Genomic DNA, 20,743 nt, shown 5'->3' with positions numbered 1-20,743 from the left:
CATTGGAAAAGTGTAAATAGAAAGCAGCTTTTAAGTTTCTTAAGTTAGAATTGATTTAATATTAAATTGCATAGATTAAATAAGCTCAACCACACCCGTGACCCAAACTGTTACACTATGTCTCAATGTATAATGTCGCTCACCGATGCAAACACGAGGCCCATCTCCAAATGGTAAATATGAGAACTGCTGAACATTGTTCTCCTTGTTCTCCGGCAGAAATCTATCTGGGTTGAATTGCATGGGATTCGGGAAGTACTTCTCATCCAATTGTATGGAATGCATAGGTATGAAAATCTGCGTTCCCTCTTCGATGACAAGGTTTGTTCCTGGGATTATATACGGCTGACCAGCCATTCGAACGAGAAATCCTGCCGGCGGGTATATCCGTAGAGCCTCTGAAAAAGAGTGAAAAAAGTAAGATCTTTGGTTACTGACTTAATTAGGCGCAAACAGTGATCATGGTGTCCACGTATTTACGAGACACGAAGACCTTGTCCAATATTGATATTCATTCCAAATCCACTAATTTTAATTTGCCGCAATAATTTTGAGTTATGAAAGCTAGTTGATCGATCCCCACGCGGCAAGGAGACATTAACGGATACGAGGAAATGAGAAAATATGATGCCGTCTTTATTATTACAATCCATAATACAAGTATGGTTTTTGCGTCTTACGTTATTTTTCTTATTATTCAATCTAAAAATTCAGTATGCAAAATCTAATTTCTATTCTTGACCAAAATAATTAGGATCCTGGTCAGCTGAAGCTTTGAAGAAGTATCATATCGTCCCGTAAAATTCTATTCTTCTCTTTAAAAAGTCATATCCATACGTGTTTTACGAAGACATTGGCCTGAGTACATTCCAGTTTTTGTCTAGACACGTTTAATGCCGAATGCGAGGAGGACCTATCGTATTTTCCTGTCTCTCTTAACGCAAATTTTTCAAATTAAGACAGCACCCATGCAAGACTGGGTACAGGAAAGATATTTCTTTCTCCTGTCGTGTACCGAAATATAGTCTATTGGATATAAATAGGGGAATATTTCCGGAGAGAACTACGTAATAAGTTAAGTAGTGGAGATGATGATTATTATAATGAGAGACGTGAAGCTATGGACTTTTGAAGAAACAAAGATTGGGAGGGGAAGGACTGAGCTGCAGTGAACCAATCTTCGGTTTGACATGTACGAGTAACTTCTAACAATGGAATCTCGTTGAGTACGCTTTTAGTTACATTTATTCTTATATTGGCCGTCGTGCCCTTCCAAGGGCACGTTAAGATCAAACCTTTCAGGACACGATCCAGGAGGTGCATCCTTTTCAGCCCTTCGTAGGTGATCTTCCCGCCATCTTCCCCCATCACCCTGTCCACCTCCTCCCTCAGTTTCTCCTGGATGGCCCTCCCACTCTCCGACGCCGACAACTCGTACAGAGCGAAACTGAGGAGGGATGACGTTGTTTCGAAGCCAGCCGAAAAGAACAGCATCACTTGAGCCGTCAAGTCTTCGTTGTCGATGTTCGTCCAAGAAGGCTCCACTAGAAGAGGAAATTTATAGGTCGTTCATAGTATTACTCTTTAGAATGAATTAAGCACATGTGTTATTCGCACTAATTAAATGGATCAGACTTCTGGGCGAGAAAATATTATTTCAAAGGCTAGGAAATACCTGAATATCTTACATTTTCACTCCAGACCGAACATAGACCACACTTAAAAATGTTTACTTCTTCAAATGTAGTAATTTGCGTTGAAATACTCTGAATATCGATAAAAAAACCTTAAAATAAATTTTTAACCACTCAGTTTCAGCTTATATTCACTTATATCTCTCAAAGATGAAATCAAAACGTTGCGCAAAAAATGAAATTATAATATTCTGACTACGGGAAGATTTACATAAAGAGATTTGACCGATTATACAGAAAATGAATTTTTAGACAGCTTTTCCACAAAAAGTAAGTAAGACAAAATTGACAAATTTGTCAAAGATGAAAACAACCCAAGTGTTTAAAGTTGGCTTTAACCTTGTGGACTGTGGCTCGTCGCGCACAACTACGAATGCCTGTCACATTTTATGTACGGTATTTTGTAACATATTTTTCGTTTAGAGCCCCCAATTTCACAGTTTAAGCGGACACCTCGATAGCTTAACTGGCTAAAGCACTGGGCCGGAGATCGAGGGATCCGGGTTCGAATCCCGGTCAACGCGAATGATTTTTACACTCTGAAATTGTTTCATTGAAATGCATATTAGCGGATGAATCTGTTAAAAAGTTACTGTTGCGGCATTTCCCGCGGTTTCTTGGAATTTCTAGTTTACCTTTAAGTTTGTTGTGCTCTAGATTAACACTTTCGCTCTGTCCATCCTCTTCATCAATCTCATCCTTGAAATGAAGTCCTCGTTTCTTCAGCAGAACCAAATGATGAATGAAGTCCCCGAACATCTTGATGCCTCCTCCAGTTTTCTCATTCTGCTCGATGGCTTTCTCCCTCTGCTCGACCATGTCTTGAACAAAGTTGCTAAAGAATGATGAAGTTAAGTCGTCGGTAAACTTCATTCCAGTCCATTTCAACAGCTTCGGGGAAATGAGGAACAGCTGTGGAAATAAACGAATGTCGTTATCATGCTACTCCCGTCATTGTGAACCTTGAGGTACAAAATTGACGTAATTATAGATGAAAGTCATAATATTTCCCCGCAAACATTTGTAATGACATATTCACCCACAACATGCAAAAACTTTCGAGTTTTTGGTCGATCGGTTTCGATATTTTTAGGGTTGCGAAATAATTAAAAAGTGAAAACTAGAGTGGCATTAATACGATCTTTCAAGGGTTTCGCTAATGATAAAATTTTACACGTATTGTCGTGAGAAACGGAACGTAGGTTATTATACTTTTCGCCTCATCTCCCATTCTCAAGGGTCGTCTCAGTGTCAGTATTGGTCGCAAGCAACATTTTCGGATCTTCTGTCGTATTTCTGAAAATGTCAAAACATATTATGATTACATGTAGTCAGGTTGGTAAATTTTGACAGTGAGGCTTTAATATTTTTTCGTTTGTTTTTTCAATCAAGGTGATTGGTGCGATTAAAATACCTACAAGTATTATTATTAGGAATAAAGCGCTAATTATAATTGTTTATCTGGAGACTCCTAAAAACTAAAACGACTATACGAGTATATATATAATTATTAGGTTACACTTAAACTGTAACACAAGATCTAATTTTTGCCCTCCTAGTTTAAAGTTTAGCTTATCCTTCTTATTTCTGGAAAATCGCATAATCTTTTTCATTAATATTGATTCTCATCCCATGACAATCGAACTGATATACGATTCGAAAAGTAAGGTCTCCTTTTTTTATGAAAAATCAAATTTATTCTTTACTTTGCGTGCATCGTTGGAAAGGTTGATCATTTAGAAATTTTTTTACATAGTCGCCTTGACGATCAATCACTTTTTGCATCCTTGTAACCAGCTTTTTAATACCGACGTCGTACCTTTCTCCTGTCGCGTCACAAAGCTAACTGACGACTGCTTCTTGCACTTCCTCGTCTGCCTTGAATTTCTGTCCTCCAAGGTATTTTTGAGAGCGGGAAACAAGTGGTAGTCACTGGGGGCAACTTCCGGGCTGTAGGGACGGTGGTCGATGATATCCCAGCCGAATTCATTGAGTACGGTGGTCGTTCGATGTGACACATGCAGACGTGCATTGTCATGATGCAAACACACTCCTTTGGTGAGGCACCTTGTTGTAACCGAGGACCTCCGACACAATATTCTTCACGGAGAAGTAGCCACTCCTTCATTAAGGCCTTCCTTTATCTCGCGAAGGGTATTTCTCCGGTTATTGCGCCCCATCTCGCCAATTGGAGCCACTGTTGATTACGGCAAACTCGGTCACCCAGACCGCTGGTCATCGTGGACGTTTTCCCGGCCATCAAAAATCTCCCTCCTCCACTTCCACACGTTTTTGATGTCCATACACTTCTCACCGTACACTTCCACTTAATGGCGATGAATTTATATCGGAGAAGCAGTCGTCAGTTGGCTTCGCGACGCGGCGGTATGCCGCCGGTATTACTGCCGCCAGTATTACCCCGGCCGGGAATACCGCGGTACGACGTCGGTATTAAGAAGCTGGTTACAAGGATGCAAAAAATGATTGATCATCAAGGCGACTATGCAGAATAATTGCTAAATGCTCAACCTTTCCAACGATGTACGTAAAGTTGAAAATAGATTTTTTTGTTTTAAATAAGAGACCTTACTTTTCGAATCGCCCTCGTGAGTGTGTGTTTATATATAGTATATAATTTAATAATACTTTGACCATATTGATCCAAAACACCATTGAGATACGTAAACTGTTACAGGTGATCTTATTTTTGCCCCCCTATTTTAATGTTTAGCTTATCCTTCGTCTTTCTGGAAACTTGCATAATCTTTGTTTTATTAACATTGATTCTCATCCCATGTCGCACTGAGTTTCCAATTCACTCAGCAACGCTTGCAACCCCTTGGGCGATCGACAAACTTGGTCATCGTCATCAGCAAACCTAACTGATTTTACGAATTCCCGGTCGCCTTTCATATCTATCTCCAGTTCTTCCCATGCATCTTTAATCATTTCCTCCTCATATACGTTGAACAGCACCGGTGATAATGGATAACCCTGCCTTGCACGTCTTCCTAACACTGCCCATCACGACTCCCCGTTCCCCACCCGCACCTGAGCAGTCTGAGACATGTACTGTTTGCAGATTAGCCTCCTTTCCCTCCAATCTATTCCTATTTTCTGCAATATACTTATTAGTTTTTCCCAATTCACTTTATCAAACGCTTTTTCAAAATTTACGAAACAGGCAAATACGAGGGTAAGTCAATAAATAACTCGCAAAACTGGACAGAGGCAATATCAAAGTAAATTCCTGATATTTATATCACTCTTCTAGATGTTCACCCTGTACATTCAGACAGTCATCCCATCTCTTTACAAGCCCTCGATTTCTTGCAGCAAAGAAGTCTTTCGTTTGCTATCACAGCCAACGAGTAACCTTAAGAGCCCACGGCATCATATTTTCCGCAACGTCGGCCATCCAAATGAATTTTTAGGGGCCTGAACAGTTGAAAATCTCTGGAGGCTAAGTCGGAACTGTACGGTAGATGTTCCAAGCCTTCCCAATGAAGTGTTCGTAACATCTTCCGAGTTCATCTTGCTGACGTTTGCCACTTATTTATTGACCTGCCCTCGTACGTTCTGATTGTATTCTATATTCTTCTCGATTAGTGATCTCTATACTACAATGGCATCGAGCTTGCCTCTCCCCTTCCTAAACTCAAACTAATAATCCTCTCAGTAAAAATTTGTCTTGCTCTCCATCCTTTAGTTGATAATCCTGAAAACAACTTTAGCTGCGTGGGAAATCAAACTTATCGCTCTACAGTCCTTGCATGATGTAGCCTTTAACTTTTTCAGTATGGAATCTAACACTGATCTCACTACGTTTACCGGCCAGATTCATTCCTCATAGATACTACAAATCAGTCCATATAGTCTCTTACTACCACATTCTCCATAACCTTTTAATAGTTTTTCAGGAATGTTATCCACCCCCACGGTCTTATTTGATTTCATCTCTCTTAGTGCCTTTTCTATTTCATCGTCGAGTATGCCTGGACGTAAGCTATCTTCGTCTACGTCATATTCTCTTTCTATATCTATGCTTCTTGGCCTAATGTTTTTACCATACAGTCATTCTATAGTGAAGCGGTGGATTTTATGTTGTGGGAGCTTTTCTGAGTAGCCGCGTTTGTGGAGTGCATGGAGTAGATAGTGGAGGTATTTGTTGAGGGTGGCTGTGGTGTTGCAAATCCGGTGTCCGCGGATAAAGAGGGAGTTAGGAATCGAGAGTTTGGTGTGAGAATGGTGACAGCTGGTGAAGTGAAGGTATTGCTGATGGTTAGTGGCTTTGATATGTCCTGAAGAGGTGAATTTTTTACTGTTAGGAGTTTTGAGTTGTGATGTCTGTGTCAAAAAAGGTGATGGTGGAGTCTGAAATGGAAGAAGGGAATTTGACTATGAAAGGAGAATTTAAGGCCGATAAGAAATTATTGAGTGACTCAGAGCCGTGTTTCCATAGAATAAAAATGTCTTCTACGTGGCGGACCCACAAAAGAGGTTGGAGGGGTTACTGTGAAAGGAAAGTCTCTTCAAGGTGGCCCATGAAGAGATTGGCGTATGATGGCGCCATCCTTGTTCCCACCGCTATGCCTTTGGTTTGTAAATAGATACAATTTTGGAACGAAAATGCATTTTTTGTGAGGACGAAAGTGGCTGGATTGAGGAGAAATTCGGTCGAAGGGCGTTGGGGTGGGGGACGTAGAGAAAGATAATGCCAGAGAGAGGATGTCTTCTGCATGGGAAATAGAGGTATTTAGGGAAGTAACATCGATGGTGGCCTTAAGTAGGTTGGAGGTGGGGGGAATGGAGACAGAATTTAAACGGTGTAGGAAGTGGTATGTCTTTTGTGAAGGAGGGCAAGACTAGTACAACAGGTTATAGGTGGTGGTCAAGGAATGCGGAGATTCTTTCGGTGGGAGAGTTGAAACTGGAAACTATAGGGCGACAGGGGATGTTAGGTTTATGTATTTTTGGGAGGAGATAAAACTGGGGTGTTCTGCTGCTTGGGGGTGAGAGTAGGGATATGTCTTGGGAGGTGAGGCCTTCTTCTAATCCAAATTGGAGGAAGAAAGACCGGATTTCTGCTTAGAAAGTTGGTGTCGGGTTGTTGGTGAGAGTAGTGTAGGGCTTTTGAAATGTAATCATTGGTGTTTAGAATTACTACTAAGGAGCCTTTATCGGCGGTGGTGACAACGATGTTGGGATTTGACTTAAGGGTTTTTTAAGACATGGCGTTCGTTCATGGAGAGGTTATTTTTAGGTTTGAGAGATTCTATGAAGGATTTATTGGAGACTTTGTGGAGAAGCACACGTATGAAATTTTCAACAAGATAGTTACTTGGAAGGGGTTTTGGTTCATAGGTTGAAGCAGGGCGGAATTAGTCAAGTGCGGGATTGGCGTTTATGTGCCTGGAAGGGTTACTTTGTGATTTCCAGAAGGCGCGCCATCGAAGGTTTCGACAGAAATTCAACGTATCGGTGAGTATGTTGATGCGGTTGACTTTTGGTATAGGAGAGAAGGATAGGCGTTTACTTAGAACGGAAATTGTAGATCACGCACTCCACACCATGCACTCCACAAACGCAGTTACCTGGAAAAGCTCCTACAAAATAAAATCCACCGCTCCACCCGACCTCACAGTTTTCTGTCGTGGCTGATTGTGCAAATTGAGTAAGTGAGCATTAATAAATGTGAAACCCACGAGCCACCACTTCATGTGTAGCATTGAGAATTTTTTATGAGAGACTTATTACTTACCATAATGAGGATGCTTCTTCTCAGCGTGGGTTCAAAAACAAGCTTCCCCATGCGTCGAAATTCAGAAGCTTCTGGATTCTTCAAGGCGTCACAGTGTATGCCAAAGGCACATGTGGCAATGACATCAGTTGAGTAGCAAGCCATGTACTCCTTTATTTAGGAATAATAAGCAAATCATTTTGATTCATTACTACATTAATGTGATGCCTTATATTTAACATCGATTGCGGATATAAAATGATAGTTACACCATCAAAATAGTGATATGACATATAAAAATAAATACACGCTGTAAGTATTGCTACAGCGTGTATTTATTTTATATTCAGAAATTGCTGATTACTGCCTAAGATGGAAGTTTAGATGCCACACAGGCCATAGTTTACTTGGTGCTATAGGAGGAATGCTACTATTTTATGACTATGTTAAAACACTCCGATTTCCTTTATCAAATTAATGCTAAAACATAGATTTGATATTCGTCTCAGATTCTTTAATGCTATTTTCCTAATACCTGAGTTAACATTATTTAGGGGTTTTGGTGGTTGGAGAATCTTTCCGAGAGCTTATTAATGTTGGTGATATCTGAGCGAGAAGACATTTCCTCCATTGGGAAGATTAGTTATTTCAAAACTGTCTCGAGAATGATAAGGCTAGGGTTAAAGTCTATGAGCTAAGGGATATGATTGAGTTTTTTCCTTATGTGCGTTTAAATACGATCTGAAATGAGCTCTGCAACAAATTTAAGAGGACAATATTGCTTTTCCCAATGATTTGGAAATTTTGAATGATTTTAACCCAGTTTCTTCTAGTGATAAAAACACATTAGGAAGTTTCAGTTAATATTATTTTACTCCAACCAACAACTCATTTTCAAAGAAGAAAGCGTCGAATTTTCGAAAAGAATAAAAATATTGCTAGAATTTCTAACGAAAGTAGCATAATTTTCATTTTAAAATAATGTAATTTTCAGTCATGCATTCGCTTAAATTGAAAATAATCGGAACTAATTATTTTTTTGGAAAACTGGGCCCATGTTTCATCAACATAGCCGAGTTCTTCTCCTTCTGTCTCCGAATATCAGCGATTGACATCCACTTTTCTTTTTCGACATCCAAATTACTCATTACGGTCCTTTAGCAAAAGTATTACAGTCTCTGTCTACCAACGTGTGCGATGTACACCAATACATAAAAAATTACCAAGAAAGGTTGAATATGTTCGAGGCATTTTTGAAAGGAATACGAGGGTAAGGGAGATTCCATTTCGCGCAATTGACTCTTGTAGTACAAAATCTTACCTTAATGTCTGCAGTGGTTTCTCCGCCTTTCTTTTCGATGTTTTTGGAAAAACTTTCGTTTAGCTCGTCGGCACACGCCAGCATGAGAGGGAACATCGCCTTCATTCGCCCCGAAGTGAACGTGGGGCTCAACCTGGCCCTCATCTCCTTCCATCGATGTCCCCTTAGATTGAACAGTCCCTTTGCGTTTAACGGATCAACCTCCTCGTCCAAGCCGAAATTTCGGTTCACAAACACGTGGAAATCCTTTATGAGAACGTGCCTGAAATATAAAATTTATATACGATATATATATCTGCCTAATATGAAATTGTATTTTCTCTTCTGATGTTGAAAATATGCAGGTATACACGAGGTCTGTTCAAAAAGTATCGCGAATTTTGAATTTTCGCGGGTTACGTATATTTTATTTTCATTTTTTTTTGTGGCGTTATGTTGGTACTTATGTCTATCACTTATGCCGAAATTTTCGGGCATTTTGGATTTTCAGTTAATTGTTGACAGCTGTTTTGCTTGGACGTGTTTTGGCTTGTCTTCGATTTTTGCCTGTTCCAAAAAATGAATCAAAGAATCAGTATCACATTTTGTGTGAAAACCGAAATTAAGTGCGCGGACGCATTCCGAATGTTGACTGTGGCATATGGAGAAGCTACCTTGGACTGAAGCAACGTTTATCGATGGTACAAAATGTTCTCCGAGGGCCGAGAAGACGAGAACGACGAAGAGCGTACCGGACGCACGAGGACGTCAACAACAGACGAAAACATTGATGAAATGAAGAAATTAGTATTTGCCAATCGTCGAATCACCGTTAGAGAAATTGCCGAGGACCTAAACATATCGATTGGCTTGTGCCACTCCATTTTTACCAATGATTTGGGCATGGCACGGGTCGCCGCGAAATTCGTACCAAAATTGCTCAATTTCGACCAAAAACAGCAACGCATTAACATTGCTAATGAGGTGTTGGACTCAGTCCAGGACGACCCAAATTTGCTTCAGAAGGTCATAACCGGTGATGAGTAATGGGTTTATGGTTGTGACTTGGAAACTAAAGCTCAATCATCCCAATGGAAGCTGCAGGACGAGCCAAGACCGAAAAAAGCGCGCCAAGTTCGGTCGAATGTGAAATTTTTGCTTACAGTTTTCTTCGACTGCAGGGGCGTGGTGTATCACGAGTTCTTGCCACGGGGTAGAGCGGCAAATGAGGAATATTACCTGCATGTTATGCGCAATTTGCGCGCGGTAATTTGCCACAAACGCCCGGATTCGAGGAAGAACAAAAATTCACTTTTGCACCATGACAACGCCCCTGCTCACTCATCGTTACTTGTGCGCGAATATTCGGCCAAAAACAACACACTAATGATGCCGCAGCCACCGCATTCCCCAGATCTGGCCCCCAGTGACTATTTCTGGTTCCCGAAACTGAAGAGACCCATGAAAGGACGACGCACACAAAACAGAGGAAACACAAAAGTGGTGATACTTTTTGAACAGACCTCGTATAATGACAATTATCAAGTATGTCCTGGCAATCATATCGCTCTTCCATCCTCGCAAGTATTTTCTTGTCAGTGCATGCGAATAAAGAGCATATCTACATAATTTTTACTTATTATTAGGATTTATTAACATGGAGCAAATTCAGTTCATCCTCTATCATAACATCCCAACTACCTTTTCTACAACACAATATGGACAATTAGAGTCATTCTATTGCTAAGCTTCCACACGAGCGATAAGTGTGAAAAGACACTTAAATTCTTTGGATTCCTTCGAATAAATTATCATGCTGTTTCATGACCAGATATAGGAAATTATGGGTATAACCTCGGCTAAAAATACACCATTCATTTACATATTTCATTTTCATAGTTCGTAAAATAATTGGTAACGTGTTTAGTTTAAGGTAAATTTCTTGTCGTAATAATTTGCATTAATTCAATAGTATTTTAAAATATATTATTTATTTTACCCATGTACGTTCATTCTCTTACTTGATTATCTCTGGATCTCGGAGCATTATCGATGGCTGACTTCCATGAAAGTATCCCACGAAAGCTTTATCTCCTGCATATTTGTACAACTCGTGAAAAGCATCGGCAAAACTGGTTCGGCCAAGGAGTAATCTTGTCGTGTGGCCGAAGAAAGGCATGGGCTTTAAAGGTAGTTCCGGGAATCCTCGACGCTTCCAGTAATCATAGTAGATCTTGTAATAGACTCCAGCGGCAGATAATGCAACAGCTGTCAGGGCCACCACCACCTGCCACTCCCACGCCACAAAAGTTTTCAAATCCATGGAGAACGTCGAAAAACCTAGAAGAATGAGTGAATATTTTTATTCGTGAAATGTCGGGCTTTGGACATTATTTAATGTTTTAAGTTATTTGCAAACTTCCTGATTTGGTGAAGTGTCAATGGCTTCAATCCAAAGAAGTCCCTCTATAGCAAATTTCATCGTTTAGATGAAAGTTTCTGCCAGAGAAAGAGGAACGTAAAATAAACGTAAGAGAATTAAAAATAAATATATTACTAATATTAATGAAATTAATCACTTAAATTCGTACCAAACTTTAAAATATGATTTAAATAAAATAAATATCACACTTGATTTTCTTTTGAGAACACGTAGAAGAAATAAATGGAATTCCAAAAAATTTCCTGTCCTATATAAATTTTTAAACATATATTTTTATATACACATTTACTTTTACCTATTTTATCATCCCATAAAAACAAAACCATATGTACGTATTATTATTATTGATTTTCTACCGGATGAGGTAGGTTTTGGATAAACACAGCCAATTCAAAGGTACAGCGATGCATTTCCTTGGCCTCTCCAACAAAACACAACCTGAAATCCGCCACTGCAATAGGACTCTCGTCAATATTCCCTTAATTCGTCCCATATGCCAATCCTATTTCTGCCCTTTCCTCGTTTGCCTAACGTTCTTCTCTCTACCACAGTCTTCAATGTCGTCACTCAAACTTCTCTACATCCATCTTTCCTGCCTCCTTTGGAATTCTCCCATCCTCCCCTAACAGCCCTTGCACTTCCTCGTTTGTTCTCCTTTCTGCGCATTTCGCCTTTTCCACTCGCACATTTTAAAAGTCTCCGAAACTTCACTGATTAAATGAATTTGCCATTAACTTTCTTTCCTATCCCCAGTACTCCCCATGCTTTTCTTTAACTATTTTCTCTACATATACGATGAAAAGCACAGGTGATGATAAACACAACAGTCTTATTTCTCTTCGGTCTTACTTCACTGTCCAGCCTCACTCTCCACCCTCCCCTCGCTCCTAAGCAGTCTGAGAAATATACAAGTTGCGGATGTCCCCAACTCTTCAATCCACTTTTATTTTCTACAATCAATTCATTAATTCTACCCAATTCCGTCTATCAAACGCCTTCTCAAAATCTACGAAACCTACAGTAACATCCTGATTGCATTCTATGGTCCGCTATATTAGTGACCTTATTACTGCTAGGGCATCTCGCGTGCCTATCCTCTTCCTGAATCCCAACTGATCATTCCCTAAGTAACCATGACCCTCCTCTCCATCTAAGAGATAATCCTGAGAACCACTTAAGTTGCGAGCGAATGTAACTTATTGTTCTGTAGTCCTCATATACGAGGGTGGTTCAATAAGTACCCGTGTTTGACGACAAAGGGCGTTCCTGAGGGAAGTTTATGTCATCAACGTGTGCTAACATCTATCTAACGACGGTGAAACAAATTTCAGACTGATTTAATGGTTAGTTTGGATTTGGCAGCCATTCGAATAAGACGTGTTTCGTGATTTTTGCTAAGATGGAAAAAGAGCAGTATCGTTCGGTTATTCGCTTTTTGTTTTTGGATGGGAAGAAATGCGAGGAGTTAAAAGCAAAGTTCGATTCTGTTTATGGGGACAATTCGCTATCTATGACCACAGTTAGATATTGGTTCAATGAATTTAAGCGTGGGCGAACATCTGTTTTTGATGAGGAGCGACCAGGACGCCCCGCAGACGTGGTTACCGAGGAAATCATTCAAAACGTCCACGCCATGATTCTCGCTGATCGACGAACGAAAGTGTGCGAAGTAGCAGAGGCCCTGGGTGTGTCGACCGGAACGGCAATTAATATTTTACATGATAAGTTGGCGACGAAAAAATTGTCGGTCCGATGGGTGCCGCGATTGCTCACGGTGGACAACACATTCATCCGGAGTTGTCGCCGCCAAACTGCATGAACTACGCTATGAATTGCTGCCACACCCCCGTATTCACCCGATCTGGCTCCCTGCGACTTTTTCTTATTCCCTAACACGAAGAAATGGCTCGCGGGAAAAAAATTTAGCTCAAACGAGGAAGTTATAGCCGAGACAGAGGCGTATTTTGGAGAGTTCGACAAATCCTTTTTTTTGGAGGAGTTAAAAAAATGGCCGGAACGTTGGGAGAAGTGTATCTTCCTAAAAGGAAACTAAGTTGAAAACTAAAAAAAATGTTTTTGAAAAAATGGTTTCTCCATATCTAACACGGGTTTTTATTGAACCGCCCAAGAATGGTTTATATTCCCTTTTTTGAGATGAGAAATAACAATAATTTGACGTTATCTTCCGGCCAAATTCCTTCATCATAAATGCCACTACGACAGTCCATAAAACTCTTCCTCCCACGTTTTCTAAACCAATATGGGTCAATAAATATGTATAGCCCAAGCCCTATCTTAGTTATGCCGTTTCATATGGTGGCATTCCTCTCATAATAACACCTCTCCTACACTGCTCATACCATGGTCAAGACAAGTTATACTCGTACGCAAGAGAAAATGTAGCAGATCACTGAATAGTGGTGCTCACGCAATATGAGCATGTGCCCCGAAAATCGGCATCTTATATTCGTCAAGCCTATACGCATATCCCAATCGTAGTCGATTGCCCATATAGTGCGGTATTTCTTCCTGATTTGTTTATGCATGTAGATTTGTTCGTCCGAGTTACGCTCTCAATCTCTCTCCAACAGCCTAGAGTACCTTGACCACGTTAGGAAATGAGAGCATTCGGGCGTGATAGTCCTGAGGAATAGGGAATGTCTTCTCATTAAGCATGTGTAATAGTGATTCACAGACTAGACGTTAGAGGCAGCACGCTCCTTTAAACTCAAGTGCAATTTGGTGAATTGATTGATTAGACATTTTACCGTCCCACTGGGTAGCATTGTTTCGAATGGAAATAGCCCTTAACTGCTCCTTTTGGTGACTCACACGTCTCCAATCAGATGAGATTGGGGATTCGGATAGAACTGTACAAGTACCTGTATTCGCCGATGATAACGTCCCGATCATTTTGCTGGAATAAAAAAACCTTTGATTTGCTGGTCTAATTCTGGTATTGAATTGTCTCGGTCGACTGGCGGTCTGTAAAATGCGCATACGAAATTCTTTTAGATTGTGGACTTTTAATTGAGCACCAAACGTTTTGCAAACCATTACCCGGAACTATCTCAGCCCTGCTCACGCAATACTGATACTATTTGCTGTCATTTCTGAAAACGGAAAAGGATTTTCTAGGTGTGTGGGTGACACAAAGCGAAAGGATACGATACCATGAAAAATGATAGAAATGGTGAGGCCCTGTGACCAGCAGATGACAATGTTTTCTTGTGCGTCACCCCTGTGCCATCAACAAACACACACAAACGCGCACACGCACGCACACACGCGCACACACAAACAGATATATCCCTCACATAGACTGCAACCCTGACGTGGTGGAAGGGCTTCTGCGTTCCGATGACTCCTGGATCTGTGCTGGCGGGAGTAATGACAATTGCCCCCGGTAGGGTCTCCCTTTTCTTCCAGATCCGTGATGGATATGATTTGTACAACTGTTGACATCGTTTAACTCCTCTTACTGTAACCAACTAGGTAAATGTGATGAAAATATCAAAGAGAAATGATATCTGTCGCTGGTTATTCCTCATTTAGATTGTGCTGCAAGTATATGGGATCCTCACGATGTTGGAGTAATTGCCGAATTGGATCGCGTGCAGCGTAGAGGAGCTAGATTTGTTAAACGTTGTTATGATAAACTTAGTACCGTACCCAAAATATTAGGGGAGCTAAGCTGGGAATTACTGACGGAGCGAAGGTTAAATTACAGATTAAATCTCTTGCATAAATTGGAAGGACGTCTCTTCAGCAGTGATGTTGAAAATGTATTATTACCCCCATCGTACTACGGTAGGAGAGATCATGCTAATAAAATTAGAGAGATTAAATGTAGAACAGATAAATTTAAGATGCAATTTTTTCCACCAATGATAGGGGATCAGAATAACATTGTTCGACCGCGGTGGGGTCATGTTCGGGTAAAATTATTCTGGTGTGTATTCACTCCCCGCCACACACCTTGGTGGTGGCTTGCAGGGTATGCATAAATAAATAAAGATCAATCTTATCGCACATATTTCGTTCGCCATCTCTCTGTTCCTTTCCACGCAAACCTCTCAATGATTTGATGTAATGTTTGCAATTCGGTCTCTTGAAGTATCAAAGTAAAGCCATTTTTCCTTTGCCTAGTGCCAGAATGTCTTCCTTGTCAGCTCTAACTAAGAAAATAATTATCTACAAACAATAGGAAAAGATATATTTTACAAGTAATGACTGAAAGTTTGACATTCAATCAAGCAAACAAATTATTGAAATGTTTCGATCTGACCATGGCGACACTGATGGCTTCAAGTTTCTTCTTTACACTCATTGACTACACCTATCCAGCTATACGCCTGTGTTAACACTCGTCAGTCACCTAATAAAGAGATTATTAAGAATTGGCCGCTACGTTACCCGCTATGTATTCCAGCGAAGAGGCCAGCAGCGAACGCGGTCACGCGCAGATTGCCCGTGTCCTTGACAATACGCCCACCAGTCACAGAATGCTCCGCTCCGCCTGGTCTCTCTGCGGGGAGTGTTTGTTTCTTTTTAGTGCGCGCATCGACGCGATAGAATGGCAGCTGAAGGGGAAGGGGGAGATAGATTAGTGACGAAATAAAGCGTTATGGAAAAGGAGTCCGCAAAGTGCCAATGGAGAATGAGGATTATGGTGATGCTACGACTTTTATTGCACTAACAAACAAGATTTAGGTTTTGAAAGTAAATGTTGGACAGTAGTGGATAAAAATTAAGAATATTTTAGATATAAATAGTAAAAACAAAAGAACTTTCCACAACAAAATAGCTAACTAAAGGAGTTGATGATATTCGAGTGAATATGTTACATTTTTTTAGAGTTCTAAACAGTGCTTACATTTCCATTTCGAGGAAATTATTTGTTAACAATTTTAACATCAACGCCACATATGAGGCGATCTCTGTTGTTTATGCTGAAGAACTCCTTAGTTTGTGGGTGAATTTTATCTTCAAGCGTTTATTTAATTTCTGACGATTGAGAACCATCTACATCGCTGACAACAGGATACATGTAGTATATCTTTTCCTCCAAGCTGCCACGAGAGCGTGTGGTGGGTAAATTGCCCTGAGGGTCAGTGATAGGTCAAATCAACCCTCGCATATCAGAAGAACCCTTCTGTAGTTGTGGTGGTAGTGGTGTTGGTAGCAGCAATATGGAAATAGCAACGAGGAATAAAACCGATGTAAGGTGGAATGGAAAAAAATAGAAAACATGCGAGTAAACCTTGGTCCATCTGCTGAACAGTCATGGATCCCCCTTAAACCGGGTGGGGCATCATAACTTGTAGATTTTAAGGGGATTTAAATTCAAATTAGCAAGTTATGCTGCCGCACCCTGTATAATAATTTACCTGGACTGCATTTGCTTCTGCATTCAAAATCACACCTCTCTTGTCAAATTACATCCCAAATGTTCCTTTCAACTGAAGGTATTATCGAGTCATTCCAAGAATTCTATAAACACTACCACGACCAAGGAAGATTCTCCCTAGAATATAGTCAAACCTTGGTAATTTGATTGAATATTAGATAAAATAAACAAGAAAACTGACTATCATAAAGCTGATAAGGTTCCTGCTGTAATGTTAATTAAAACTAGTGCAGTGGAAGACAGAAAATAAATTAACTAGCAGCTATAGAAACAACGTTTGTGTTTCGGAAACGATGAATAAATTCTTATAGAGACAATGGAACAATTTATGTTCGCCATAACGTTTAGAATTTATGGTAGTGAGAATATTCTATTTTTACCATTCATTTTATGCAATAATCCTGCCATATCAAATTTCAAATGTGAGGTTTTGCAGCAGTGATTTACGATTTTTGGCAGATGCGAAGTTTACTGCATTGATGTCATTTCAGCTGTCGCGACTGTTGCAGACACGTCATCTGTGTATACCCAGTAATTTATAAAGGAGGCTCCGCCTCCCCCTATTCTTCACCAGTCCTTGGTCGGTCATATGCTCTTCATCCGGAGACGCTGGGCGTTTGACTTTCGAGATGGTTAATGTTTACATTTCTGGAAGGCTCTGTCCTTGGCCTACGTCGGCCGCCTTCGCTGGATATCGTTTCTCTTTCCGTGTCACTCTCCCTCGCGAACTGAGTTAGCGAAAGAGCCTCTTCCATGCCTCTGTAGCCGTCGCATCGTCTCGATTCAAGCATTGTGGCTCTCCGTCTTCGTGGCTTTCGTTTGTTAAACGCATAAAAATACAAGTTCACATAGCATTTGTTGGGAACACACTGATTTCTTTAAGCCTGTGATCAGACCGTATATATCACAAATCCGATGACATTGTTCACACTGTGGCTTGCAGAGTACTTATAAAAAGTAGAAACTGGGAAATATCAGGAAGGAAGCGAACCGATTCTTCGACCTAATTCATCATGGAAATGTAGGTGAAGAACTCCCTATCATTTTTGTATACATTGGCGTAGATAGGATTGAAGGAGATAGGATTAAATGAGATAGGATTAAAGGAGATAGGAGTAAAGGTAGATCTTTACAACGTTCATTCAGTTTAGCGACACAATAACAACACCGATCGGTAATTACACGCCACCTCTCACCATCATCCGCAACTAAGGTGCATTAGTGGTGTTAAACTCGTAGAAGTAGTTGTAATTTTAGGGGAGGCGACCGACAGATGAGGTCATTGCGCCATCAGTGATGGATGGATGGGATACTTAAAATCGGGATGCTAAGTTTGGGATACCTAAGATCGGGATGCCACCGAAAAATCACATGATATATCATTGAAAGATGAAGAAACGCGTCGGGGTGGCCTTTGGTGTCAACGGATGACCATAGTCCGGTACCCGTTAGAATTGGATGAATGAAACTAATTGTAATAGAAATAAGGAAAATAAGATCGACCCAACACATAACTGGCATCCTGGAAACTTCGGAACATATTGCCCACAATCTGCCTAAGGCTAATTCTGTGACGCTAAGGCAATACGCTAATACGCTATCTAAGGCAATATTCCATAACTCAAAACATGTAACATTTTAGTGGTATTATCACTCTTTCCATTTGTGTCACTTCACTTGGGTATCACTATTTCTACAACATGTTACTATGTTTCTCAATATTACACCAATGTTATAAATTCTTGTTTGTTATCTTCGCTGCGGACAAGGAAGGGTCAGATAACTTCATATTTATTCCCATTTCAGTATCTTAGTTCAATTGCAAATGAACGATAATGCGTGCTATCATTTTCTGTTTTATCTCTATTAATGCCATGATTGTTTTCATCATCCCTCCTGTTCAATCACAACTCCATCTCTTTCATTCCGACGCTTCCTCTAATTATGTTGCAAGTCAAAACAGATACTAGTTCTTTGCTCCTGTCTTCGTCACCATTTGCGGTGTCTCACCAAACGTATGGATTTTCGCTGGTTATTAAATAAGTACTGTTTTATTTTCACTTCATTCATATGGTTCACTGTTAGAAACTTATCTCTCTCTAGGATATGCACCTGGGCAAGGAGTGAGGTTTTGATTCTCTACGGATAGATTTCCGATGTGGTATCAATTTCCTTGCTCAATGCATTGTTATCTGACCCTCCCTTTTTGTGTTTTTACATCCCGAGAGAACAACCGAGCAAGAAATGGCTTTCCCAGTATTAAATAAAAATAAATATTCCACAGTAAAACTCCCAATCCATACAACTACTGCTTATCTGGTGAGAGGTTGCTGTGCGTTGTGTTGTTGAGTGTAGTAGTAAGGAGGTTTGTTAAGTGCTGAGATTTGGATCGAGATACCAAGGTATGAAGCTCATCTCAAAAATATTTTCTTTTCTATTAAGGTTCAATTTTCTTGCAGTGCAAATATTTAGCGTATTTGGAAAATTTATTTTTTAATCTTAGTTTGGACAGATTGTGCAATTTTTCAAATATTTTTGGTATAAGATTTTATAAAGTATAAGGTATTGGGTTAGCCCTGACTGCAGAAATACTATGAAGATAGTTTGGAATATATCCACTGAATCCGTCGTCTTAATTTAAAGTTTAATTTCTTTCGGTTTGTCCTCACGATCATAGTTGTATTAATCAATAGGGAAAGGTGTACAAGGTAATTTGGGTCATTCGAAGAATGTGGGCGTGATTTCTTTAGATGTGATATTTTGGGAAAGGCAGAAGAGTTCAGAAAAAGGGGCGTCAGAATTAAACCTTCCTTTTAAATGAAAAGCTGTGTAACACCCCATTATACTCATGGAAGTATACGTACCTGGTACACTTGAAATACTATAGTCGTCACATGACACTCATCATTGGGACAGAATACCACTGAAGAATCCGCCATCCCAGGGTTCCCAACCTGGGTCCTAAGGATGCATAGACCATCGCTACTAATCAAAGCAGTCCCGCACACCCGTTCAGTCTCATATTTTAAAAATTGTCATGAATCCAGGCATTTTTCTCGGAATATTCATAGCAGTTAGGACAAAACAAATGTATTGTTTACGCGTATACATTTTATCGTTTGGATTCTTCGCAACTCATTGAGTATTATTTTCCACAGGGTTTGTAATTTTAACGGAAAAAAGTATATTCATGTATGTATATCAGTTGCACAATTTCAACTGCCTTTGCCATGACATTAACTCAAGTACCATTTGATGTAGCTGAGCCTTCAACATAAATTGACCGTATGATAAGAGTTCGATACGAATATAGCAAAAAGAGTTCCTTAGATTTTTCAATGAGGCGGTGCGTAGATTTTTTTTCGCTTTTAATTAGAACAAAGAGGAATTTTAAATATACCTCTACTAATGCTTTTAGGGTGGTCGTTATCCAATCATCACGAAATTCCTTCAGGGGAATTTTATGTTCTCCATAACCTTCAGCTGGTGTCACTAACATATTACCTAAACAAGAGTGCCAACGACGGCAAAGGAAATGCAATTGAATTTTTATAAGGAATATACTAATATCCCCCCCTATCCTTTGCTTATTACCCCCATTAAACCCATTTTAAGACTTGTAGTTATCATGTAAAATATGCCGGCTTAACTATCTTAACAAAAAATCCATGAACAGCGTATATTCATGTACCCTTCGTAAATGAATTAATCTTAACTCCTGTTTTCTACTTATTTAGGGTGGATTGAAATATAACGCACATTCAAAAAATTTCACAGAATTCTTTTAGCATTACACCATGTATTTCATTTTAATGGCATTTTCAAATGTTCAGTGCGTTCAAACCCGTAGTAAAACCCTACCTCCCCCTCCTCGGTACACCACCCCAACCTTCATGTTCCACGTACACTATTTCTGCATAGGTGTGTGGGCTATGTTTGAAACGTTGCAGACGAAGGTTCTAAAACTTTTTCAAATGGTACAAAAGGTACAAAAAATAACTCGAGGATTAGTCTATCATTTTATCTTTAATAATAAATGCATGACAAATTCCTTGATTGTTATGTACAACTAGAGTTTTACTAGCAGGTGGTTACTCAGGCAATTACTCAGTGTCGCATTGAAAGCACTTAATGAATAAACATTCAGTTCCATTAA

The 20,743-nt window shown here is 39.9% G+C and overlaps 1 protein-coding gene across 1 annotated transcript in view; it reads right to left on the bottom strand.

The window, feature by feature from the left end:
- Window positions 1–15,701, bottom strand: part of LOC139690015 (uncharacterized) — a 40,345-nt gene extending 24,644 nt beyond the window's left edge. The window contains exons 1-7 of the mRNA XM_071587195.1: window positions 15,594–15,701; window positions 10,756–11,074; window positions 8,756–9,017; window positions 7,456–7,605; window positions 2,330–2,606; window positions 1,296–1,544; window positions 144–398 (exon numbers count right to left, since the gene is read on the bottom strand). Coding sequence (XP_071443296.1) covers window positions 144–398; window positions 1,296–1,544; window positions 2,330–2,606; window positions 7,456–7,605; window positions 8,756–9,017; window positions 10,756–11,057 — 1,495 coding nt within the window. The 5' untranslated portion in view covers window positions 11,058–11,074; window positions 15,594–15,701. The remainder of the gene's footprint in view (window positions 1–143; window positions 399–1,295; window positions 1,545–2,329; window positions 2,607–7,455; window positions 7,606–8,755; window positions 9,018–10,755; window positions 11,075–15,593) is intronic.
- Between the last annotated feature and the right edge of the window lie 5,042 nt (window positions 15,702–20,743).

This window comes from Hetaerina americana, unplaced genomic scaffold (assembly GCF_022747635.1).
Source record: "Hetaerina americana unplaced genomic scaffold, ioHetAmer1.1.p SCAF_3, whole genome shotgun sequence".
In the NCBI taxonomy this organism is placed as follows: domain Eukaryota; kingdom Metazoa; phylum Arthropoda; class Insecta; order Odonata; family Calopterygidae; genus Hetaerina; species Hetaerina americana.
This window is presented reverse-complemented; position numbering and strand designations above follow the sequence as displayed.